This window comes from Hyperolius riggenbachi, chromosome 10 (genome assembly GCF_040937935.1).
Source record: "Hyperolius riggenbachi isolate aHypRig1 chromosome 10, aHypRig1.pri, whole genome shotgun sequence".
NCBI lineage: Eukaryota > Metazoa > Chordata > Amphibia > Anura > Hyperoliidae > Hyperolius > Hyperolius riggenbachi.
The window spans coordinates 245,328,195-245,355,472 of record NC_090655.1 but is presented as its reverse complement, the minus strand read 5'-3'; the positions used below and the strand labels follow the sequence as shown (position 1 = coordinate 245,355,472).

The 27,278-nt window shown below is 45.4% G+C and overlaps 1 protein-coding gene across 1 annotated transcript; it reads right to left on the bottom strand.

Annotated features, from left to right (window-relative positions):
* On the bottom strand, positions 1-25,970 carry LOC137535099 (oocyte zinc finger protein XlCOF6-like). Its single transcript, XM_068256899.1, has 5 exons — positions 25,906-25,970; positions 19,193-19,271; positions 14,769-14,866; positions 10,758-11,205; positions 1-4,435 (listed from the first exon to the last, which is right to left on the bottom strand). The coding sequence occupies exons 2-5, from the start codon at positions 19,224-19,226 to the stop codon at positions 2,907-2,909; spliced, it is 2,109 nt and encodes a 702-aa protein (XP_068113000.1). The 5' UTR covers positions 19,227-19,271; positions 25,906-25,970; the 3' UTR covers positions 1-2,906.
* Between the last annotated feature and the right edge of the window lie 1,308 nt (positions 25,971-27,278).

Sequence of the window (27,278 nt, the reverse complement as noted above, 5' to 3'; positions counted from 1 at the left end):
TCCTCTCACCCTCCCGGGACCGCAGCCACCAACACACAGTCGCCGAGCGCACGCACCTGCACACCCGCCACGCGCGCGCCCCCTGCCTGTCCTGCTCCCGTCCCACGGCTGTCCCTGCGGCACCATGCGCAGTAGCACGCAGGGGGACACACACGGACATGGGACGCAGATACATTAGGGCTTTATTATAGAGGATTTACATTCCAGAATGCCCAAGAGAACATCTATAACCGAAATATATTACTTCTTATAAAATAGGTTCTACCAGCTGAATCAAATGCATATAATAATATCCTTTCTAAAATGTGTCTCACCATATTGCTTACAAATTCCAGCACTTCAACATATTTCTAAGTTATAAATTAATATATATCTGCTTTAATTTTTATTTAAATATTAATATCATTTACTAATCACTATTCCTCTCTTTATAAGGCATGTATTGATTATTGTATCTCTCTGCAATATAAAATGGCATCAGGACTTCATAAGACAATGGTATTAAACTTTCAATTTGTTTCTGCTTTCATGTTTTCTCTGCCTGGGGAATTTTATATTCCCTTGCTGGCTGATACTAAGGTACCTGTAAACAATCTCATGAATGTTCTTCAGCTCCAAATTAATGTTTTCATTAGTTAAAAAGTCACAGAATAATATTTCAAAAAGTACCCTAACTTCACAATTTTATACAAACATTTTGCATACTACATTTAAAAACTTATAACTAAAAAGATGTACAGATGACAGCTTTTCCTGTATATAAAAAACAAGAATTCTGACACCCTGTTATTCTGTGTATGGGGGTGAGAGGCTGTTTCGATGGTGGACCCCCTGTTATTCTGTGTGTGGGGGCTGGGATGCTGTTTCTATGCTAGTCCCCAGGGGCTGGGAGGCTGTTTCTATGCTGGAGCCCTATTATTTTGTGTGTGTGTGTGTGGGGGGGGGGGGGGGGGGCCTGGGAGGCTGTTTCTTTGCTGGTCCCCCATGTTATTCTGTGTGTGGGGGCTGGGAGGCTGTTTCGATGCTGGAGCACTGTTATTCTGTGTGTGGGGTCTGGGAGGCTGTTTCTGTACTGGACCCCCTGCTATTATCTGTGTGTGGGGGCTGGGAGGTTGTTTCTGTACTGGACCCCCTGTTGTTATCTGTGTGTGGGGGCTGGGAGGTTGTTTCTATGCTGGTTCCCCGTTATTCTGTGTGTGGGGGCTGGGAGGCTGTTTCTATGCTGGTTCCCCGTTATTCTGTGTGTGGGGGCTGGGAGGCTGTTTCTATGCTGGTTCCCCGTTATTCTGTGTGTGTGGGGGCTGGGAGGCTGTTTCTATGCTGGTTCCCCGTTATTCTGTGTGTGGGGGCTGGGAGGCTGTTTCTATGCTGGTTCCCCGTTATTCTGTGTGTGGGGGCTGGGAGGCTTTTTCTATGTTGGACCCCCTGGAATTCTGTGTGTGGGTGCTGGAAAGCTGTTTCTATGCTGGACCCCCTGTTATTCTGTGTGTGGGGGCTGGGAGGCTGTTTCTATGCTGGACCCCTGTTATTCTGCGTGTGGGGGCTGGGAGGATGTTTCTATACTGGACTACCTGTTATTCTGTGTGTGGGGCTGTTTCTATGCTGAACCCCCTCCCCAGGAAATGTGAGCTCTCAGCAGCTGTCAGCTCCCAGGATCAGCCACATACACGGCTCCTCTCTGTGTGGCTTTATAAGACTCTGACTCATCACATCACACAGCAGAGTAGTGCCTCCCTCTGCCGCCTGCAGCACAATGAGGAACTCTGACACTGACTCTCCATACAGCCGGCTCTCCTAAAGTCTTTGAAGAGGAGGAGAGTCACATTTGGGCACACACTAAAGTAACTTCTCTTGGGGATTTGTGCAGAGTTTGCAGCCTGTATGACAGCAGAAGTAACAGGCTGATGTGTGTGATTTGTGCCATACTGTCTGCTCTGAGGGAAAAGCTGTGCAGGAAGGAAGTGACCGCTGACTGCTGGGGCAGCTAACTGAGGGAGGAGACCACAGTACAGATCCATCACCCACTGTACACTGCTGATCCTAGGGAGACAAGAGGTGCTGCTAGCTGACATAACTTTCTAGCATACTGGTCACACAAAGTATATAGAAGCTTTTACAGGCCTGCTATGAGACTTCCTCCTGTGGGAGGCTAAAAATATTACAAATTTCACTATCGTGGTCCTTTATATCCTGAGATATGCCTGTGTATACCTGTCAGTTAGTGTATTTCTTACAATTTACAATTAGGCTCCCTTTCTCAACAAAACTATTCCCACCCTCTTAACATAAATAAGGACAATCTCCTGTGTGAATTCTTTGATGAAAACAATGTTGTGATGTAGAAGAAAGTTTCCCCCCTTAATATGAAAAAGGGGGCTCTTATGCGTGAGCAATGTAGTGCTTCTGAAGGCTAGAGTGAGCAGTAAACATCTGCTGCTAGCTGACATTTCTTTCTAGGCATACCAGTCACACAAAGTATAGAGAAGGTTTTACAGGCCTGCTGTGAGACATCTTCCTGTGGGAGGCTTAAAATATTACAAATTTCACTGTCGTGGTCCTTTATATCCAGAGATATGCCTGTGTATACCTGTCAGTTAGTGTATTTCTTACAATCTACAATTAGATTCCCTTTCCCAACAAAACTATTCCCATCCTCTTAACATAAATAAGGACAATTTCCCGCATGGATTCTTTGGTGAATACGATGCTGTGATGTAGAAGAATTTTTTCCCCACACTCTGAACATGAAAGAGGATGCTCTCCTGTGTGAGTTCTCTGGTGCTTCTGAAGGCTAGAGTGAGCAGTAAACCTATTCCCACACTCTGAATATGAATAAGGCTGCTGTCCTGTGTGTGTTCTCTGGTGCATCTGAAGGCATAAATGATCAGAAAAAGTTTTTTTCAAAATTAATAAGGACATTCTAATGTGTGTTTTCTCTGGTGACTGTGAAGGTTTGAGGATTGAGTGAACTTTTTCCCACACACAGAACATACATATGGTCGCTCTCCTGTGTGTGTTCTCTGGTGTATCTGAAGTTGTGAATTAGAAGGGAACATTTTCCCACATTCAGGGCATGTAAATGGGCGCTCTCCTTTGTGTATTCTCAGGTGCCTCTGAAGGGCTGAACTATTAAAAAATCCTTTCCCACACTCTGAACATGAATAAGGACGTTCTCCTGTGTGTGTCCTCTGGTGACTCTGAAGGTTGGAGATACCAGAAAACTTTTTCCCACACTCTGAACATGAATAAGGATGCACTCCTGTGTGTGTTTTCTGGTGATACTTAAAACTTGCGTGCATAGTAAACTTTTTGTCACATTCTGAACATGAATAAGGACGCTCTCCTGTGTGCAATCTCTGGTGTGACCGAAGGCTTGATAAATCAGCAAACTTTTTCCCACACTCTGAACATGAATAAGGACGCTCTCCTGTGTGTGTTCGCTGGTGTCTCTTAAGGCTTGAGTGATCAATAAACTTTCTTCCACACTCTAAACATGAAAAAGGACGCTCTCCTGTGTGGGTTCTCTGGTGATACTTAAGGCTCGAGTGAGAAGTAAACTTTTTCCCACACTCTGAACATGAATAGGGACACTCCCCTGTGTGTGTTCTTAGGTGACTTTGAAGGCTTGAAGATGTAATGTATTTTGTCCCACACACAGAACACAAAAAAGGACACTCTCCTGTGTGTGTTCTCAGGTGATTGTGAAGGCCTGAGGATTGACTGAATTTTTTCCCACACTCTGAACATGAATAAGGACACTCTCCTCTGTGTGTTCTCTGATGACTCTTAAGGGTTGAATGAGCAGTAAACTTTTTCCCACACTCTGAACAAGAAAAAGGACGCTCTCCTGTGTGTGTTCTCTGGTGACTCTGAAGTTGTGAATTAGAGGGGAAATGTTTCCCACAATCTGAACATGAATAAGGACGCTCTCCTGTGTGTGTTCTCTGATGATTCTTAAGGGTTGAATGAGTAGTAAACTTTTTCCCACACTCTGAACAAGAAAAAGGACGCTCTCCTGTGTGTGTTCTCTGGTGAACCTGAAGGTGTGAATTAGAGGGGAAATTTTTCCCACACTCTGAACATGGAAAAGCCCACAGCTCTTTGTGACTTCTTTGGTGCTTAACAAGGTCCCGATGAGATGTAAAACATTTATCACAAGCCAGACATGAATGTTTCTTGTTGCCTTCACCTGTTACAGTATCTGCCGTACTGGAAGATTCCTGAGAATTATCCCAATCATTCGCTCTCCCAGCATTGTGCACACCTGGAGGGATATTTGGGGTAACAGGATGTGACCCTCCAGAAGCTTCCTGATGATTGGAGGGAATGGTGGAAATTCCTGGAGGAATCTGTGTGACGCCATTATCTTCTACATTACAAGGAAGAGGTACAAGAAGGTGTCCCTCTGACCTGTCCCCAGTATTGTCTCCACCTGCTGGGAGAAGAGTGAAAGTACATGTTACCTGCTGATGTCAGAGGCCTCACTACATATCAAAGCAAAGTTCTGATTGGCCCCAGCTCATACTGCACATAAGTAATGACTCCCTCTGTGGCTGACATGTATAATTGACAGAGTTCCCATCTAACTTACACACACCAGGCCAGAGTCTAGAGTTTCCCTTTAGATGGAGACTCCGAAAGCTGAGACCTCTGTTTGTTCCAAACACCAGACCTCACCCTAATCCCATAAATACCAAATACAGATAAGCTTCAAAGGGTTTCTATACACTTTTAATGCACTAGACACAAACTGAATATGCACCACAATACACACTCCTAGCAGACCTGGTGTTCAGAAAAGTCTAAGACCTTGTTCACATCTCTTCAGTGCAGATGGCCGTGCAAACGGAATGCAACGCGTACGATCGCATGCCATCTGCGCCGCTGATCCCATCCATTGACAGTGATGGGATCAGCTCTGCGCTTGCTGCAGGCAAAATGCGTGCAGCAATACGCAAGTACTTCAAAGCACATCATACTGTTGCGCAGCGCAGTAGATGTGAACGGTAGAAGGGCTATGCCCTTCTGCAGTTCTTGCGTTTCAGCACATCAAACGCACTTCCAAATGCGCACGGTAGCGCATATGATGTGAACGAGACCTAAGGTGACCTAGCAGTTACTACTATAGCTAGACTCTGAATCAGAAAATCCCTGTATGTCATAACTACAGAATGCAATGTTCTCCCTAGAGCCATTTAAGTGGGCGGGCCGTCCGGGTAAATGCTTTTACCGCCCGGACGTTATTTATAGCCTCCTTCCATGGCTGGCTGAAGGTCTTTGATCTTCTTCACTTCTCTATTCAGTTCATCTCCCCCTCCTCCTCAGCTTCTTCCTATCAGCAGCATGTAAGAGGGGCGGGGAAAGCTCTTAACAGCACAGAGCAGAGGAGTGTGACAGCGGGAGCTTTGAAGGAGTTGGAGGGCGGGGAGTACACCCGTACACAGAGCGAGCAGAGACTGACTTGCATGGCTCTATTCCTTCTGGTTAGTAAGTTATTTCCCAGGCCACTGGAATGGCAGACGCTCTCCTCCTCCTCTCCCTGTCAGTGCAGAAGCACAAAGCCCCTTCCTCTCCCCCTCCCTTCCATTCATCAGATAAGCTTTAATGTGTCTGTGGGCCGCTCATTAACAAATCAAAATGTTTATTTACTCCAAATTGTTCAAGCATTGAGAATTTACAACACTTAAAATATACCCATTTAAACACTGCCAGGGATGTGTCATGAGAGATATAAGGAGCAGTTTACAGCCAGCTGCAAGAGAAGCCTGATACATGACATTCACTCAGCCTCCTATCTCACTACACAAACCTTTGTAATCTAACACCACATGTCTTTCCCTAGTTTAAATTAACCCCTGATTCTCCAGCTTTCAGAATCTGCACATGGATGGCTAAATGTTCAGTTTAGCCTGCCTGGTCTCAGCTGTTATGCTTAGTTCACAACAATGCAATTTTCTTTGATTGACGGTCCAATCTATTATTTCCAACACATCTGATCTGATTCCCAATCGCTTTTCTAATCACGTCTATACAAAATGGATCAGAAAAATGATTGAGAATTAGATCAGACCTGTCAGAAATAATCGATTCAACTGTCATTCTGACAGAAAATTGCATTGTGTGTACTAAGCATTATAAATACAATCTAACTTATATGCTAACAAATCACTGCTTAAAATTAGCCTAGTTTTTACTAAGTCCCTACTGGGGTTCTCACCACCCCTGGTGCTGCCTGTGTGATTAGTTAGTCAGCACTCTTCTCTGGCTCCTAGTGCATGTCCAGCAGCAGGAGTCATGTACTTAGCATGCACGGTGAATGTTATCTGGTCATTGTCAGTCATGCATGTGATGATAGGGCTATGGCACCAAGGCCCCATTCACACTGGAATGCTTTTCAGGGGGTTTTCCAGCGCATTGCTGATCGCCAGTGATCAGCAATGTGCTATGACAATGTTACTTTATGGTAGCAATAATACTGCAGCTGTGATTTGTTTAAAATCGCTAATGTGCTGCCTGCAGCATTGTGGGAGCGTTCACAATGTTACTCTCTTTCCCAAAAGAGATGTCCCCCTCTCCACCCAGCTTGGTGCCAACCTCTCCCAACCCAGCATAACTCTCCCTCTTCCCTCAGTATTAATTTACTTCCTCACCCAGTAGCAAACAGTGTGACCTTACTTCACCACCCGGCTACTTTTCCATGCCACCCGGCTGGAAAATATTTCTGGGGAGAACACTGGAATGAGAGCACTTCTAAATACACATGTAGTCCAGGTAGATTCCACTTGATGTCCTGATCACAAACATACGAAATTGGGGTATATGATGTCTTCAAAATAATGGTTTCTCAGGAACACAATACAGTAGAACAGTCATGTAAAGTTTCTATGTGAATGGTGAGACTAGCAGAGTGTGATCATTCTATTTGCAGATCGATCTTGAATTCCTCCAGAGCATACATGACAAACTCTGGCCCAATTTGGCCTTCAAGTGGTTTCCCCACTGTGCATTATGTTTGGCCCTCTCTAGACCACCAGGGAAGCTATACTGGAGGTGAAACCCTAGAACACCAGGGAAGTCATATGGGAAGGTAGGGGGAAAGCACTAAACACTAGGGAACTGTATAGGGGAGGGTGGGGATCTTTAGACACCAGGGAACTTTATAGGGGAAGGAGGACCACTAGACACCAGATACGTTTATAAGGGAGGTAGGTGGCCAGTAGACACTGAGGTTGGCACGCAAATAGGTCCCAGTTTACAGTTTCAGCCCACTTTGGATTTGGGTTTAACACCCCTGCCCCAGAGAAATAGGACCCAAAATGTCATAAAATTAATATGTAGGCTGGGCCAGAGAAGGTACAATAGCAAGTATCTACCTCTAGTTCTTATTATAAATGCTGAGCAACCTATCGTCTGATTGAATGCTATACATTACATTAATGCCTTGCCTCAGAGAGAAGCTCTGACTCCAAATGGACTGATTGTTGCAGCTGCCATCACTGTAACCCAAAGGACCGCATCAGAACAACAGAAATTGGCTATACTTTCTTTATTATTCCTTTGGTGGCAGCACTTGGGATGCTGTCAGCACTGCCACTCACCCCCCTCCCCCCCCTCCCCCCCCAGAAATTGGGGGCATGGGAGGCCTACACGTGGCACTCCTGTTGAGATGCACAGAATTTTGTGTGGGCTAACTCCTGCAGGGAATAGCAGTGAGTTAGTTTAAACCCTGCATATTCCAGCAAGCTCATGCAATATGCATCTGTTGTGCCATTTTAATTAGTCACTAGACAATTGTCAGCCAGTGTTTAAGTCAGGTGATACCTGGTCTGAGCACACACCTCTTTTTTCTTTTGAATGCCATTAACAATCTAAGAATAGCTGCGCTGCAGTTTAAACTTTCCCATTGAAAAATGTGGTTGTTGTTGGCTCTGCCCTCTTGACACACAGTCAGTCAATGACCAGATTTGTGAGCTTTGGGGTCCTTGGCATCAATAATGTGAGAATGGAAGTAGCTTATCAATTAAACAAATCTGATTGCCTACTTGTGGCTCTGCACCTTTTTTTGAATTTGAACCCCAGTCACCCAACGACTGACTGAAGCAAGGTTGACGCCTCTGCCATTAACAGTGTAACAATGACAGCACTTTAAATATTCCCCTTAAAAACCAATAGGTTAATTATGATTGGCTGTTTTAGGCTGAACCAACTTTCCTGAATATTAATCCCAGACACCCAGTGACCAGGTGGGCCAACATTGAGAAACCATTAACCATGTCATTAACAGTCTAAAAATGGCTGCAGTTTACTTTTTCCATTTGGCCCACCTCGAGCTCTCTTTAACCTTGTTCAAGTGACTAATTGTGCCAAGTTTGGGGACTCTGGATTTATTACTGTGAAAATGTCAGCTTTCTAAATTTTCCCATTGATAAGAATGGGTGAAATCTGATTGGCTGTTTGTTGTTCCCCCCAGGTGTGCAGGGGGGCATGCGACACCCAGAACTTATCTTTCCAGGTAGTAAGGGATCTGTATACTAAGTTTGATTGAAATCAGTCAAGGCATTTTAGGTTGAAGCCATTTTTCATTTTTGCTAAACATTAATCACAATCACTGCACAAGAGCAACACACAATCTGCACATTTGATCTTTTCCCCTTGTCTCCGTTCAGCACAAAGGAGCCAGTGGGAGTGGCCAAGCTGATAACTGTGAGATGTCACGAGAGTTGTGCATGCTTGGTAGAGGGAAGATGCTTGTTGTGGTGAGTAGTGAGCAGTGGGGTGGTGGAGTCCAGACCACACATGAGGACTGAAGTCATATGTTTGCAATGACTGCCCTCAACCAAATATGCAACCACCTGCTCATGGCAAGAGACAGAGGAGAGTGCTCCATCCTGATACTGCTAAACCTTTCTGCAGCCTTTGATACAGTTGACCATGACATCTTGATAAACAGGCTATAGGAATACTGTCATTGATGGCATAGTTCTTCAGTGGTTCCAATCCTTCTTGAGTGGCAGAACCCAAAAAGTGTCTATGGGGCCCTTCCTGTCCACCTCTGTATGGGGTGCCCCAGGGCTCAATCCTTTCTCCCCTGCTTTTCACAATTTACATGTTACCGCTTGGAAAACGAATCCAAAAACATGGCTTGACATACCACTGCTATGCGGACGACACCCAACTATATCTTTCCTTCAAGCCTGGTGTGACAGACCCAACTGCAACTATAAATGCCTGCTTACACGAACTACAGCAATGGATGAGTGACAACTGGCTGAAACTAAATGCAGAAAAAACTGAAGTCCTTCTGATCGGAGGGCAGCGCATGACAACAAAACAACTTAACTTGCAGTGTTCACCACAGGGAATAGGAGGCATGGATCTACACAGCTCTGATCATGTGCGTAGCCTGGGAGTTCTAATTGATGGGGATTTAAACTTCAGAACTCACATCTCTGCTGTGGTGAAATCATCCAATTTTCACCTGAAGAACATCGCAAAAATCAAGCACCTCATCCCCCTAGAAGATCTACCAACCTTAGTTCATGCCTTCATTACCTCCCGACTGGACTACTGCAATGCTCTCTACACTTGTCTTCCAAAAAAGGACTTGTACCGCCTACAGCTGATACAGAATACTGCTGCCAGACTATTAACCAACCATCCCCATCACTGCCACATAATGCCAGTCCTGCACTCCCCTCACTGGCTACCTATAGAATGGAGGGTCCTATTCAAGATCAGCCTACTGACATTTAAATCACTAAATAATCTGGGCCCTGGATACATGAAAGAAATGTTGCAGCTGCGTAGCAATCCCCGCAATCTCAGACCCACAGGTTCTAATAATCTAGTCATACCCAGAGTCCACTTGGAAACTTTCGGTCCCAGCTGGTCCTACATTTTAGAACTCCTTACCTCAACAGATCAGGACAGCTCCATCTCTGGACGTGTTTAAATCTAGACTGAAAACCCACCTGTTCAGTTTGGCATTTGCAGAAATATAACCTTTGTTGTGTGAATACTTCATCCTACTACCAACTAATTAATCTGAGAGAGCCTAAGCGTTTTGAGTCCTATGGGAGAAATGCGCTATAGGCATGTTATTGTATATGTTTGTCTGTATAGTAAAAAGACAGTGGGAGGAATTTTATATCCTTACAGAGCGCTCTCTCATGTGAAGATCAGCTAATTCAACCATCACCAGTCACTCTTTATATCTTACACTTATATAAGGAGAATAAAAATGTGAAATATTTGAAGAACATGGAAAGGAGGTGAAAATAAACGGATTAGATATCCCACATTTTATATCTAAATCTAGTTTTTAAGCTTTTACTATTTACATAGTTACATAGTTATTTTGGTTGAAAAAAGACATACGTCCATCGAGTTCAACCAGTATACCAGTTTCATTGTCTCTGCTCAATGACACTTTCATTGAAGTATGCCAGAGCTCAAATCTACCAATTATTGACCCTTTTTATCCCTTTCCTGCTCCAGGAAGCCATTTACTGATAGGAAAGTGTTTTATGGCTGCAATTACTTATCAGTGAAGGTTATGCTATAGTCTGACCCAGTCCGACCCGGTCCCAACCCGGATAGATACTGTCATTTGCATACTTGATGTTTAACTCTTTCAGGCAGAGAAAGAAACAAAGGAACACAGCCTAGTTATTTGTGTCCTTGGCACTGTGCATACACACGTCTATCTCATCATGTCACATCGATTGTGCTTTAAGCATATGGCATTCATTCCTTACCTGTGTGGATATCTACAGATGATTTTTCTGCTTTGATATTCATCATCACATCACTCCCCTCCATAGACTGCTGATCACTCCTCACAGACGTCTCTTCTTCTTCCTCTTTTATTATCTTCATGATGTCACCCTCCTCCATAGACTGCAGATCACTCCTCGCATATGTCTCTTCTTCTTCTTCTTTTTCTTTTATTGTCCTCATCATGTCGCCCTCCTCCATAGTCTGGTGATCACTTCTCACATATGTCTCTTCTTCCTTTATTGTTATCCTCCTCATGTCACCCTCCTCCACACACTGCTGATCACCCCTCACATCTGTCTCTTCTTCTTCTTCCTCTTTTATTGTCCTCATCATGACACCCTCCACCATTGTCTGCCGATCACTTCTCAAATATGTCTCTTCTTCTTCCACTTTAACCTCAAGTTTTACATGAATCTGTTCTTCACACTAAAGGCACATAACACAGAGAATGCCATTTTCAAAGTGTTTCAACCAAAAAACTAATACCCAGTACTGCTGCTTGTGCATCAAAAAAAGTATCACATTTTATTGTGTGACTGTTTCCACAAAATCCAAATTATGTCAATAGCAACACTATAAAAACATTTAAAAACATGGACCAGCCCAGAGAGTGCTCATAATATATTACCACTAACCACAGATCAAAATTGGTTAATCCAAATCGCCCAGCTACTCGCCTATGCAAAAATGGATAACCTATGATCCTATGTGGTCATCAGTGGTCCCACCACCGACGCACACCGAGGCCTCATGCACATTGCACTTTCCTATCTAATTGTACTGCTGCAGCTTATCTTAGTCCATAATCCCCTGTATATTGATGGTGAACACTGCTTTCTATGAATGGATGCTTTCCCCTTTAACAAGGCTTGTTGCAACTCACAAATGTCACTTTTCCTCTATACAAAACTGGGGGTATAAGATATAACTTTTCATCATAGTAAGCTTGATCTAATCAGCAGGCAAAATAGGTGAATGCTTTTGACACAAGCAGATTATACTTGCTCTTCTCCAAGTGCAAGATCCTGTGAACGAGGCTCCTCCATTTGCCGCCGGTTTACCTCACAGCGCTGCACTCAACCTGGATGCTTCTCCCAATCATATGAGGGCTTCGGGTGCTTGCGGAGAGGCGTCCCTACAATCCGCACTACTCCCCTATACTTGCGTCCACCATCCGGCTTGCCGGGTCTCCCAGGATGGCGGTGCTGCGTCGTGCGACCACATGAGCGCTCACTCGGCTGGTCCCCTCCTCCCGCTTACGCGTTTTGCCCTGCCCACAGGGCTTTTTCAAAGCGTCTGACGTACTGTTTCATCTCTCCCATGTCTCCTTATATCAGCTTATCAGGTGGGACTAATGTTACGTCATACAACACAAGCCATATGTATATATGTATATACATACACATAGATCTCCCATTGCCATACACTAACCTTAATCATTTTAAACTCGGTTTTGTACACCCCTACTTCTTAACCATCACACAGGACAGGTCCAGCCGTGAATGTTCCCATCTAATATCAAGCCTTTTAATGGCTATCTACCATTTCATTATTGTAGGAAGTATGCCATATTGAGGTCTGAATTGAGTCCATATGGGATCCTGGCACCCAAATGATATATCCAACTCGCTTCGATCTTATAGAGTTCATTTTCAATATTTCCACCCCTTCTCGGGATTTTTTGCTTCAATATTCCTTTAAATTTCAGTCCCTTAGGGTTTCTATTATGGAATTTCTCAAAATGTGCTCATAGAGGGCTGTCCTTTGTTGCATTTTCAATATTCTTTATGTGTTCACCAATTCTTGTCCCCAATCTCCTTTTCGTTTTACCCACATACAATAGATTGCACGGACACTGTATACAGTATACCACTCTCTCAGAGTTACAATTTATATTGTCCCATATTTCATACCGTTTGTCACCCTTTGCATTTCGGAAAAATGTGGTTCTCTCGACATATTTACACACAATACATCCCCCACACTGGAACATACCTAATTTTTCAGAAGTATTATCCAACCAGGTCTGTTTCGGTTTTGAATAAAATTTTGATCTGACCAAAAGGCTTTTCAGATTCGGGGCCTTTTTACCTGTCATATATGGCCGACTTCCTACCAACTTCTCTATTCTAGGGTCTAACAACAATACATTCTAGTGCTTTTGCAGTGTGTTTTGCAATTCATACCAGTGGGCACCATATGTAATGGTGAAAAGAATTGGACCACTATCTTTTATATTTCTCTTTCCACACAACAACAAATCTCTTCTTCCTTTCCCCTTTGCCTTCAAAAACTCCTGTTCAACCAACTCCTTGGGGTAACCCCGATTCTTTAAACGTTCACCTAATTCCACCACCTCTTTCAAAAATTCAGATTCCAAAGTGCAGTTTCTACGCAACCTGTGGAACTGCCCGCCTGGTACTGCACGTCTTTGTGATATTAAATGTGTTGCTATTGACATAATTTGGATTTTGTGGAAACTGTCACACAATAAAATTTGATACTTTTTTGATGCACAAGCAGCAGTACTGGGTATTAGTTTTTTGGTTGAAGGTCTGATACAAGATACCGGTGCAGCTCCTCCTTTGGGAGTGGTGCGATATGAAAAAGAGGGAAGGACACCCATAATAATTTTTTGTTTGCAAAAACATTTTTAAAGTGTGCCTGAAGCAATCTTAAAGAGGAACTGTAACATCAAAACCTCCCCTGGGGGGTACTCACCTCGGGTGGGGGAAGCCTCAAGATCCTAATGAGGCTTCCCACGCCGTCCTCCGTCCCTCAGGGGTCTCGCTGCAGCCCTCCTTACAGCGGTGACGTAAATATTTACCTTCCCGGCTCCTGCGCAGGCGCTCTGGTGGCTGTCGGCTCCGAAGTAGGCGGAAATACCCGATCGTCGTCGGGTCTGCTCTACTGCACAGGCGCAAGTCTCCGGCGCCTGCGCAGTAGAGCGGACCCGACTGAGATCGGGTATTTGCGTCTAGTTCCAAGCCGAAAGCAGCCACAGCGCCCCCGCTGGAGCCTGCAAATGTAAATATTGAATTGACAGTCGGGTCTGTCGCCGGCTGTTCGGAGGGCTACAGCGAGACCCCCGTGGGACAGAGGACGGCGTGGGAAGCCTCATTAGGATCCCGAGGCTTCCCCCACCCGAGGTGAGTACCCCCCAGGGGATCTTTTTGATGTTACAGAGTCTCTTTAAAGTGAACCCAAGGTGAGAGGTATATGGAGGCTGCCACAGTTATTTCCTTTAAATACATTTTATTTTAAACAATACAAGTTGCCTGGCTGTCCTGCTGATCCTTTGCCTCTAATAATTTCAGCCATAGACTCTGAACAAGCATGCAGCAGATCAGGTGTTTCTTAAAATATTATCAGATCTGACTGAATTAGCTGCATGCTGATTTCTGGTGTGATTTAGACACTGCTGCAGCCAAATAGATCAGCAGGGCTGCCAGGCAACTGGTATTGTTTAAAATAAAATAAATATGGCAGCCTCCATATCACTATCACCCCGGGGGCAAAAGTTAGATAGAGGCTTCCCCGATCCTCCTCAAGCTCTCCACTCCAGTGCAGGGTCCATCTGAACATATTCAACAGAATTGTTTCACATTTTGCTCATGGCCACACCCCCATGCATGTATGAGCGGGGCCATACTGTGCATGCTTGAATATGATCTACACATGCCTAGTAGACTAAAACCAGTCGCATGTGGCCGTTTCCTCCGAGCACAAGCAATTTTGTGCTACTCGGCATGTGCAGACCTCCCTCACACATGCCCAGTATGGCCGCTTTCTTGCTTAGACACCAGCACACCCATGGAGAAGAAGAGGGGCCAAGGCAGCAGCAATGGGCTCAGGAAGGATCGGGGAAGCATGTGAATTATCCTGAGCTTTCACACTACTTAGGTAAGTATCTGACTTTTAACTTACTTTTACTCACAGATTTGCTTTATACAATCTCTTACGCATATTACACCCTCAGTTCCACCTACCTGATCAGGTTGAGGTATGGGGTGGTCTTCCTGTGGACAATCCTGAGAGTAAAGAGGACCTGTACATCTCTCTGCTGTGTTTCTGTTACTGGATCCATCTGCAGGAAACACACACACTGAAGACATAATTTATTTTTATTACATTATGAGGGGATCTAGATGGAGCATTTTGTTCTAAAAAAAAAAAAAATCCAGCTGCCGGTGTATAAGGTAGAAAATGTGTTAATTTATAAAATGATAATTTTATACATCATGGTGGCACTGCTTTCCTTATGCACCGTGAGCCCTACAGGAGAACAAATGTTACCTCACTCATTCAGCTGCTCTTCCTGCAGATCTGTCCTGACACCTGGCAATACCATTCTTATCAGGAGATGCTGGATAATGTAAGTGATGTATAAACAGGCAGAAGTGATCAGAGTAATAATGTGGCCATACAGACAGACATTTATTTCTTGTTATTGTTATCATGTACAAATTTTCCTCAATTCAAGGGAAACACACATACTGAATACATTGGGCTTGATTCACAAAAGTGTGATAACAACAATAACAATAATATTCATATAGCGCTTTTCTCCCTGGGGACTCAAAGCACTGTGACCCTGCATTATGCAGTCTCAAAGGCTAGGGAAAAGAGGTGAGTTTTTAGCCTTTTTTTAAAGCTGTCCAGAGAAGGAGCCTCTCGTACTGATTGTGGAAGTGAGTTCCATAGAGTAGGGGCTGCATAGGAAAAGGCCTGAGCACCAAATGTTAAGTGTATCCTGGGAATAACCAGCTTCATCTTGTTGGCAGAGAGGAGGGTGCGTGGAGGGGCATAAAGGTCCAATAGATTCGCTATGTATTTGGGTCCCATGTGGTGTAGAGCCTTGAATGTCAGCAGGCAGATCTTAAAATTGATTCTCCATTTTACTGGCAACCAGTGAAGAGTTTGCAGTACTGGGGTGATGTGTGAGCTGCAGGGGGCATTGGGTAGGAGTCTGGCTCCAGCATTCTGTACTAGCTGTAAGGGGCGCAGAACCTTATCTGTAGATCCGATGAACAGGGCGTTGCAGTAGTCTAGGCGGGAGGACACAAATGCATGAACCAGGGCAGGTAGGTCTTCAGCTGGGATAAGGTGTTTGATTTTTGCTATATTTCTTAGATGGAAGAAGGAAGACTTGACGACAGCTGATACCTGCTGCCTGAGTTTTAGATTTCCATCCAGGATCACCCCAAAGTTTTGCACAGAGTCTTTATACTGTACAGTACCTCCCCCAATTGTTAGTTTGAGGTGGTGAGCGTTTTGAACTTTATCCATCATGTGTGGACCACCTACCACCAACACCTCTGTTTTGTCAGAGTTCAGCCTCAGCCAGCTGGTGTTCATCCAATTTTGTAAATCCACTAGACACGCATTTATGGATGCTGATGGGTCTTGGGTGCCAGGCTTGAAGGACAGATACAGTTGTGTGTCATCTGCATAACAATGGTATCCTAGGCCATAGTTCTGGATTATTTTGCCCAGTGGGAGCATGTAGACTGAAAAGAGTAATGGTGATAGTACAGAACCCTGTGGAACTCCATAGGCAAGTGGCACTGGATTAGAGTAGTGTGTGCCCAGACATACTTGCTGTGTCCTGCCAGATAGGAAGGTCTGAAACCAGCTAAGAACAGTACTCCTTAGGCCACAGTAATTCTTCAGTCGCTGGATTAGTATTTCATGATCCACAGTATCAAATGCTACAGACAAGTCAAGAAGAATCAGAATTGAGCAATTACCCTTGTCCCTTGCAGTAAGTAGATCATTCATTACTCGGACTAATGCAGCTTCAGTGCTGTGCCTTTTCCTGAATCCTGACTGAAAAGTATCAAAGATGTTGTTATCTGTAAGCCTGGCTTCTAGCTGGTTGGCGACTGCTTTCTCGATTACTTTTGATAGGAATGGTAAGTTCGCCACAGGTCTGTAGTTGGTCACAGAATCAGGATCTAGTGATGGTTTCTTCAAGAGGGGTTTTATGATTGCTTTCTTTAGTTCTTCTGGGAAAAGTCCACTTTGCAAGGCGCACTGAGTGATTTTGTGAAGTGCTGGCCTGAACAGCGCTGGGCACTGCATTAAGGATCCAGTTGGGCCAGGATCCAGGTCACAGGTAGTGGGGCGGAGACTTTGAATGAGAATTCCAAAATCTTCTTCACTCAGAGTGTCAAAGACTTGCCATGGTGGTATGGTAGTAGGCATATGCAAAGTCCAGTGGTCAATTGATGTTGTTGGTGTAATGCTGGCACGGATGGTAGACACCTTGTCTGTGAAGAAGGCAGAGAATTCTTCACACCTTTCCCTGGAGAATGTGGTTGGGGCTTTTAGGCAGGAAGGATTGCCGAGTGATTCCACTGTGTGGAAGAGTTGAGCAGCTCTGTTGTTGGCTGTAGATATTTTGTGCGAGATAAAGTCAGATTTTTTCTTGGTTATTGCTTGTTGGTATTGTCTGAGGTGTTAAACTAGGCTAGATTTGTGCTCCTCAGACCCTGATTTACGCCACTGTCTTTCTAGTCTGCGCCCTTTCTTTTTTAGATCCATGATGGTTTTGTCAAACCAATTAGCTTTCTGCTTTTTGGTTGCTAATTTGGTGCGCCATGGGGCAATACTGTCAAGTGTTTCATATATCGTGTTGTTGTACTGGGTTACTAGAGTGTTGGGGTCCATTTGACTGTGGAGCAGATTTGTAAAATCCAGGTTGGCAGTTATCCTCTCCGGTGTTAATTTATTCAGGGGACAGATTTTGATTGTTTCTTTAGGGCGCTGCTTGATAGGGTGATGTTCAATAGTAAACTGTCCATCCCAAGGTGGAACATTAAGTCTAGCGTATGCCCTCCTCTATGGGTAGGAGATTTTACAACTTTTGTGAAGCCTAGTCCACCCATGAGATTTATAGTTCATTTGCATCTTGTGATTGAGTGTTATCAGCCCAGACGTTGAAGTCACCAAGGATGATCCATCTTGGATAAGACAGAATCAGCATGGCCAGAAGTTCTGAGAATTCCTGTAGGAATGAGTCAGCATCTCCGGGGGGACGATAAGCCAAAAAATTTTTGAAGCCTTTACCAAATGAGATCTGGGCACCTATACATTCAAAGGACTTTGTTGAGCCAACATTCAGGGCTCTGAGCTGCAGGGTTGTTTTGCCACAAATTGCTACACCCCCTCCTCTGCGGTCTCTTCTTCCCTCACTTAGGACTGAGAAATTGTATGGGATGGCTGCTTCCAATGTGGGGCCCGCATTGGCATCAATCCAGGTTTCAGTGATGCATGAAAAATCGCATGTCTGAATAAGGTCCGCAATAATGGCTGTCTTATTGTTTATAGAGCGGGGTGACTGCATGGGGCTTAGCACTGGCGACTGGGTTCACTGCCGGTGTGTTACTGCATCTCTGACTAGGGACATGGTAACCTCTGCTACTTTCAGCCTCTGATTTCCAGTACACATCACTGGAGATCGCTGGAAAGTTCATTTCCTTGAACCGGCCTGGGTTCCTGAAGTTGGACTGAGTCTGACACTTTTTATGGGCCAGGACACCTTTTTTACCTCTGCGTTTTATTTTAAATCCCTAGAGATTTCAGCAAATTAGCTGTTTTTTCCCAATGTGAGATGCAGCTCTCGATGGCCTGAGAGACAGTAAGAAGCTGGCATTATATGTTAACATTGCTCTTTGGGAAGGAATGGGTTAAAGAGGAACTCCAGCCTAAACAAACATACTGTCATTAAGTTACATTAGTTATGTTAATTAAAATAGATAGGTAATATAATCTCTTACCCACCCTGTTTTAAAAGAACAGGCAAATGTTTGATTTCATGATGGCAGCCATCTTTTTGGTTGAAAGGAGGTGTCAGGGAGCATGAGATACAGTTCCAACTGTCCTGTGTGCTGATCACCTCTCCCATTTGTAGGCAACGTGAAAACAACATAGGAAATGCCATCATTCTCTGCACAGCATCAGGGAAAAAAAGCCCAGGATTTTTTTCTTTGATGGGTGGAGTTTAGATGAAAATGCAGCTAAAAATGATGCTTTGGTAAGAAAAACAAAGTTCTGATGCTGTGAAACTGTTAAAGAAACACCAAGCCTTTTCATTTCTGCTGAGTAGATTTTTAGTCCGGAGGTTCACTTTAAGTAAGCTTTTAGGCGTGATAACTCAGTTATCATGCCTAAAAGCTTTGCACATGTAAACGTGCGTGCAAGCCATTGCGCTTGATTCACTAAAGCGTGATAAGTGCTAACACAGCAGTTATCACGTAATAAGCGATACCACAGCAGTTATCACGTGATAAGTGCTATGATATGTGATAGCAGTTATCACGTGATAACTGCTGTGATAGCACTTATCCCGCTTTAGTGAATCAAGCCCATTGTCTCTGTGTGATTATAAGAAATGAAAGTCTGCTCTTACCCGTTGATGTTAGGGGTGGCTTATTCACCATCATGGTGTCCCTGTAGAGGTCCTGGTGTCCTTCTATATACGACAACTCCTGCATAGAGAAATAGACAGGGACATCCTGACTCCTTATAGGAACCTGACACACACAATGATACAGTCACCACTCATACTCATTCTTCTCACATATTATACATATATGTAAGGCAAAAACCAGTAGAATGACTGAAAATCATAGACTTCTACCGTTCACACTGCCTCGCCCCATGGTGAGAGTCAGTAATAATGTAAGATACATTTGGGGGGGGGGGGGGGGCAGTGATGATGGAGGATACATGTAGGGGGGGTAATTATAGAATACACCATTACTGTGTGCAGATTGGCTCCTGGAAAGGAAATCACATTAGGGTGTGTATATAAGAAGATACAGGAGACATTTCCCTGGGTCAGGCAGTGATGATGGAGGACACATGGGGGAGTGTGGGGGGATAATGATAGAAGCCCCCATTGCTGTGTGCAGATTGGCTCCTGGGAAGGAAATCACATTAGGGTGTGTATATAAGAAGATACAGGAGACATTTCCCTGGGTCAGGCAGTGATGATGGAGGACACATGGGGGGAGTGTGGGGGGATAATGATAGAAGCCCCCATTGCTGTGTGCAGATTGGCTCCTGAGAAGGAAATCACATTAGGGTGTGTATATAAGAAGATACAGGAGACATTTCCCTGGGTCAGGCAGTGATGATGGAGGACACATGGGGGGAGTGTGGGGGGATAATGATAGAAGCCCCCATTGCTGTGTGCAGATTGGCTCCTGGGAAGGAAATCACATTAGGGTGAGTATATAAGAAGATACAGGAGACATTTCCCTGGGTCAGGCAGTGATGGTGGAGGACACATGGGTAGGGTTACCACCCAGCCGGTTTTTGGCCTGCCCAGCTGGAAAATCTTCTATAAAGCCGCTGCTGGTATTTAATTTTTACTGGCATGTAATTTGCCGGAAATTTTCAGAGCAGAGCAGACAGGAGACCTCCCAGATTTTTTTCTTAGATTGGCTTTCCTGTGGGCCACTGCTAGGGCTGATCGGAACAGCTGAATTCCGATTTCTATTGAAGTCAATAGTGCCAACTTCTGCGGTTAATTGTAAAGCTCCTGTACATGCTATAATCACCAAATTTGGCATGTATAATAAGCAGATGAGTAGGAACATGGTAAAAAAAAAATTTGTAAAAGACCTTATAGTTTTTGAGCAAATAGATTTCAAAGTTTCATAGGAAAAATGGTTTTTAAACCAGGGCTGTGGAGTTGGAGTCGGAGTTGGAGTCGAGGAGTCGGAGTAATTTTGGGCACCCAGGGTTGGAGTCGGAGTTGTGGTTACAGAAACTGAGGAGTCGGGAGTCGGAGTTGGAGTCGGAAGATTTTTGTACCGACTCCACAGCCCTGTTTTAAACTGTGTAGAATGACACTGCTGCAGTACAGGTTACTGCATTCCGAGTTCTGTATACATATTGTATACATTTCATGAAAACAGACAGCGTGGGGTCCCCCTCCCAAGCCTCCTTAACCCCTTGTCACCCATGCAGGCTGGGATAGCCAGAATGTGGAGTCCCGGCCACGTGGGGCTTCACACCCTAAGCTATAACAGGCCGCATGGTCCATGGTATGGGGGGGGGGGGGGGGCTCTGGAGGAGAGGGGCGGTCAACCTTCCCCTCTCCCCCAGAGCCCTTGTCCAATCCATGGACAAGGGGCTCTTCCCCACCTCCGGTGCCCCAGGAGGAGGTGGGGGCTGCCGACGTCCTGGGGGGCTCATGGTGCCATCCGGGGTTCCCCTTTAACAAGCGGACCCCGGAAGCCGCCCCCTCCCCAGGAGAAATAAGTATAGGGGTAAACGGTACCCCTTACCCATTTCAGCAGAGTTAAAAAAAGAAATTAAAACACGACAACGAAAAAAGTCCTTTATTGTTCTAAATTAACCAGGGATACTCACCTTGCGAAAATCCCACGCCAGTATCCTTAGAAGTGGTCCCACGCCAGTATTCTCTTAGGACATCTCACCACCCTCCCACACCGACGAACTCCCGTCACTGAATGATCACAGTCAGCCTCTGTATCTGTATAGCAGACTATGAACACGAAAATGTTGCCTTTGAAACAAGAAATTTCGGCAAACAGTGATGCAATCAAAATGGCCACTGGGAAATCCCGGAACGCTGGAGGCCACACTAGAGTGGCGAAACAAGCCATTTTTCACATAGATGGTGGGTCCAGGTGACCAGAGCAGGAGGTGCCCTGGTCCCCTGGACCCACCTATTTATGTGAAATAACGCTCAGTCTGACTCTCTTAGGTGGCCTCTGGGGAACGGGAATTCCCCAGCAGCCATTTTGTTTATGACACTGTTTGCCGAAAATTCTTGTTTTAGCAAACAATTTTCGTGTTTCTAGCTTATGCAATACAGATTGCAGGGGCTGTCTATAGCCATTCAGCCCCGGGAGTTGGGCGGGTGCGTAGGACCATTCCTGACTCCTGAGGATACTGGCGTGGGATTATTGCACAGCAAGTATCCCTGGTTAATCCAGAGCAATAAAGGACTTTTTTCGTTGTCGTGTTTTTATCTCTTTTTTTTAACTCTCTGCTGAAATAGGTAAGGGGTACCGTGTACTCCTATACTCATTTCTCTTGGGGAGGGGGCGGCTTCCGGAGTCTGCTTGTTAAAGGGGACCCCCGGATGGCACCATGAACCCCCCAGGACGTCGGCGGCCCCCACCTCCTCCTGGGGCACCGGAGGTGGGGAAGAGACCCTTATCCATGGAATGGACAAGGGCTCTGGGGGAGAGGGGGAGGTTGGCCGCCCCTCTCCTCCAGAGCCCCCCCATACCATGGACCGTGCGGGCTGGTATAGCTCAGGGTGCGAAGCCCCACGTAGCCGGGACTCCGCATTCTGGCTATCCCAGCCTGCATGGGGGACAAGGGGTTAAGGAGGCTTAGGAGGGAGGACCCCACGCTGTCTGTTTTTATGAAATGTATACAATATGTATACAGAACTCGCAATGCAGTAACCTGTACTGCAGCAGTGTCATTTTACACAGTTTAAAAACCATTTTTCCTATGAAACTTTAAAATCATTTAATTCAAAAACTATAAGGTCTTTTCACTAAATTTTTTTTTACTATGTTCCTACTCATCTGCTTAAAGAGACACTGAAGCGAGAATAAATCTCGCTTCAGTGCTTATATTCAGCAGGGGCATGTGTGCCACTGCTAAAACGCCGCTATCCCGCGGCTAAACGGGGGTCACTTACCTCCCCAATCCCCTCGTGTAGTACCGGGCAGCGCTTCCGCATTGAGGCAGGGCTAATGGGTGCAGCCCTGCCTCACACGCGTCTGTCAGCGCGTATCTCCGCCTCTCCCCCGCCCCTCTCAGTCTTCCTTTGCTGAGAGGGGCGGGGGAGAGGTGGCGATGCGCCGCTGATAGACGGTGCTGAGAGGCAGGGCTGCAGCCGTTAGCCCTGCCTCAACCGCAGCAAAATCTACGACCAAGTTGGTCGTGGATTTTGCAGGGGTAGGTTTGGGGGGTAAGGGACCCCCGTTTAGCCGCGGGATAGCGGCGTTTTAGCAGGGGCACACATGCCCCTGCTGAATATAAGCACTGAAGCGAGATTTATTCTCGCTTCAGTGTCTCTTTAACATACATGCCAAGTTTGGTGATGATAGCATGTAAGGGACCTTCACAATTAACCACGGAATTTAGCACTATTGACTTCAATGTAAACGCGAATTCGGTACTCGGAATTGCCGAATTTACGAGTTTCGAGTGCTTACTCGGAACTGCCAAATTTCGATGGCAAACTCGAAATTCGGAATACGAGAGCTCAGCCCTAGCCACTGCCAGCCAACCAGGAACAAGCATTTCCCCATCCCTAGGCTGTTTCTTCTTACAGGCAGGCTCCTGGAGACTGGGGAAAGAGGAGTAGCCGATCTGTGCTTCCTCTGTGAGCAGCGTGTCAGCCCTGTTCCTGAAGGCTATACACAGACTCAGTGCTGTCTGACTATAGCTGTGCGTGGCTGTGTGAGTGTATCAAGTTTCAGCATGGGGAGAGAGGAGAGTTCAGGGGAAGAGCACCCTGGCTGTGTGCATTCCAGGAAGCTGACCAGCCCAGCAGCAGAGTCCTGTGGAGAAAGTTTTCTGAGACAAGGGATGGAAACAGAGGATCAGCAGCAGCTGCACTGAGCCAGCCCAATATTTCGGCGTAAACTAACTGTGAAGCTGACCAGCCAGGTAAAGAGACAGCTAGTGAGCCAGGCAGTCACCACACACAGACAGCTGCCCAGAGTTCAGGAGGATGGCTCAGGGCTCATTCACACTGGGATGCTTTTGTGAGGGATTTTGCTGATCACCAACAATCAGCAAATCGCTGTCCTGTGTATAATGTGACTCTATGGGATTATTCACATTGCAGAACTTGCGATTTTCAGAAAATCGCAAATGCAATGCATCTGGACGTAGCATTTTTGGAGATATTGTGATTCTCATTCATTGAATCACAATTCAGTTCACAATTCAATTCACAAGGGTGAATGGAATGCAAATATGAATGTGCCCTCTGTCAGGCCTGGGACCCACTGGGAGTGTTTGCAGGGATGTGACAAGCCAGCCCAGCACTCGGGAGACCGACAGCAGCAAGCAAAGCCGAGCCACAGCCACTAAGGGCAGCATGGTTGCATAGCTGTAGTGGATAGCAATCTTGCTTTGCGGCGACACTATCTGAACAGCGTTTGTATGTTCTCCCCATGTCTGCATGTGTTTCCTGCAGACACTCAAGTTTCTTCTCACATTCCAAAACCATACAAATAAGTTTATTGGCGTCCCCCTAAATTGGCCCTAGATTATGACTGACAGATAGTTATGGAAGGGAATAGATTGTGAGCTCCTCCAAGGGACAGTTAGTGACATGACTGTACCATAAAGTGAAAAAGGAAGATCTGCATGTTCCCCGATGAAAAACATTATTTGTGGACGTACCAAATGTGAAAAATCGGACACTATGCTTTCTGGCCATGTGACCAGTTTTTGACTTTGGATATGTGCACAAAAACGTTTTTCATTGGGCAATGTGCGGATCTTCCTTTATCACTTGCTGCATTGGGACCGTCCATTACAGTGGTTAGAGCAGTATTCTCACTTTTCTACCTGTACTCTGTAAAGTGCCGCAGAAGCTGTAGGACATTAGACTATGGTAGGATTCAATTGTGAGCTCCTCTGAGGACAGTCAGTGACATGACTATGTACTCTGTAATGTGCTGCAGAAGATGTCAGTGCTATATAAATACATAATAATAATATGGTAGGACATAAGACTGTGACTATGGCAGGATTAGATTGTGAGCTCCTGAGGACAGTCAGTGACATGACTATGTATTCTGTAATGTGCTGCAGGAGATGTAGGACATTACACTATGGTAGGATTAGAGTGTTAGCTCCTCTGAGGACAGTCAGTGACATGACTATGTACTCTGTAATGTGCTGCAGAGGATGTCAGTGCTATATAAATACATAATAATCATATGGTAGGACATCAGACTATGGTAGGATTAGATTGTGAGCTCCTCTGAGCGGAGCAGTGCTTTTCAGCGCTGCTAGATTTGGGCGCAGCCGGCGCCTCCATAGACTTCAATAGGAATCATTCCTATTGAAGCGCTCAGTGAGTAACGTCGGCTCCGTCAGAAGACAGAGCCGAAGTTGCTTAAAAACATAATAATTCGGCCTCCAGCAATCGCTGGAAGCCGAATTATTTCATTCCCCCACTATCCATGTCGGCCTGGAGGGGGAATAGTAATTAAATCGGCCCGGACTTGTGCAGAAGCAGGATCAGCCATATACCGCTGTATCCTGCGCCCAAGTCTACCGGCGCCGATTTCAAATGTACGCCCTCTGAGGACAGCCAGTGACATGACTATGTACTCTGTAGTGCTGCTGGAGATGGAATTTCCGGGAGAAGTATTTAGCAAACCACTCCCACTTTTAGGCCACAACCTAAGCTGGTATTTTTCCACCCAAAAGGTGGCAACCCTATTGTGTGTGTGGGGGATAATGATAGAAGCCCCCATTGCTGTGTGCAGATTGGCTCCTGGGAAGGAAATCACATTAGGGTGTGTATACATACCTCCCAACTTTTTGAGATGAGAAAGAGGGACACTTAAGCCACGCCCCTGCCACACCCCCGCTCACACCCCTAGTCATGCATAAGATAAAGATATCATGAGTAAAATATGTTGTTTTATAATACAAACCACACTGGTCCTCTCTATCCTGGTTCATTTCCCTTCATTTTAACATTTTAAAATGAGTAATATATCAATTTAAAGGATGGGAATAAAGTTTAGAGTCAATCAAATACATTTGCTTAGTAGAGAAATACATACATTTACATAGCAAGAGGGACAAAGTCCTGAAAGAGGGACAAATGAGGAGGAAACAGGGACAGAGGGACAGGGCTCCCAAAGAGGGACTGTCCCTCCGAAAAAGGGACAGTTGGGAGCTATGTGTATATAAGAAGATACAGGAGACATTTCCCTGGGTCAGGCAGTGATGATGGAGGACACATGAGGGGATTGTGGGGGGAATAATGATAGAAGCCCCCATTGCTGTGTGCAGATTGGCCCCTGTGAAGGAAATCAAATTAGGGTTACAAATTACTGGATGCAAACAGAAATTAAATTATATTATTACCACTTCTGCAGCCAGTCCGAGCAATGTCTCCTTCCTACTTCCAGTCCTGTTCCTACAGCTTCCGGTATGTGCGTTCCACCCTGGTTTGTGAAATCAGGTCTCCATCTTGTGGACAATATGGGAACTTTGGCTTGCAAAATTAATCTTGTTGCAGGTAGCAGCATCTTGTGGTCAATATCGGAACTGCTGCTTGTCTCATAATGTCACTTTATTGTGTGGATTTTGTTTATTTACTTATTTATATAGTTTTTGTTTTTTTTAATAAAACGCCAACATATTACGCAGAGCTGGATATTAGTTAAGGTTACAGACAATATCTAGGTGTCTCTTACAGCAATAAGACAGTACAGGAATACACGCTAAACCAGATCATGCAGTACAGTATCAGTACAAGGTAAATGCTTAGTCGCTGGATGGGAGCATGGAGATTAGGCCAGTCGAGTTCACTGAAGAGTTCACTCAGATCCATAGGATGGGTGTACGGTAATGGAGGTGTGTGAACCGGATCAGTTCATTTCGGCGCGGCTTTGAGAGCCGAGTGCCGAAACTGGGCGCTGTCATAGCAGCAATGCTTTGATGCGCGTCCCGCGTAGTGGTAATTCGGGGCTCTGGCAGCTGCTAGACTCCGAATTACATCTCCCTCCGGGTTGCAACAATTTGGAGGGGGAATAGTACTTAACGCCGCCTCGGAGTTTAGCTAGAGTGACCAGATTTTTGTGGGTCCAACCTGGGACGGGGGCGTGGGGGGGGGGGGGGCGCGCGCAGCGTGCCGCGGCGAAAAGTGGGGAGGACTGAGGAGCGCGCAGCACCGAAGACCGGGGGCGGGGGGGCTGCGGCGCGCGCTGCGAAAAATGGGCGTGGCCATGACATTGTATGGGCGGAGCTAACGTAATGATGTAACAGCGAGGCATAAGAAAGCAGTGTTTACGCCATGATGTGGACAAACGAGACTTTGCATCATGGGTGTGCAGAAACTGTGTGATGCTAATAGTATACCGTAACCACAAAGCAGCAAACATAGCCATCTATGACCATTAAATAATAAATGCAGTAACAGTTACCCCGGACACCAGAAAATAAACGCAATAGGCAACATGTCAGCACAAAATAACCGCAATGCGGGCAACATGTCAGTACAAAATAAACACAATGCGGGCAAACATTTCACCAGAAAAGAAACGCAATGCGGGCAAACATTTCATCAGGCAAGAAACGCAATGCGGGCAAACATTTCACCAGGCAAGAAACGCACTGCGGGCAAACATTTCACCAGGCAAGAAACGCAATGCGGGAAAACATTTCACCAGGCAAGAAACGCACTGCGGGCAAACATTTCACCAGGCAAGAAACGTAATGCGGGCAAACATTTCATC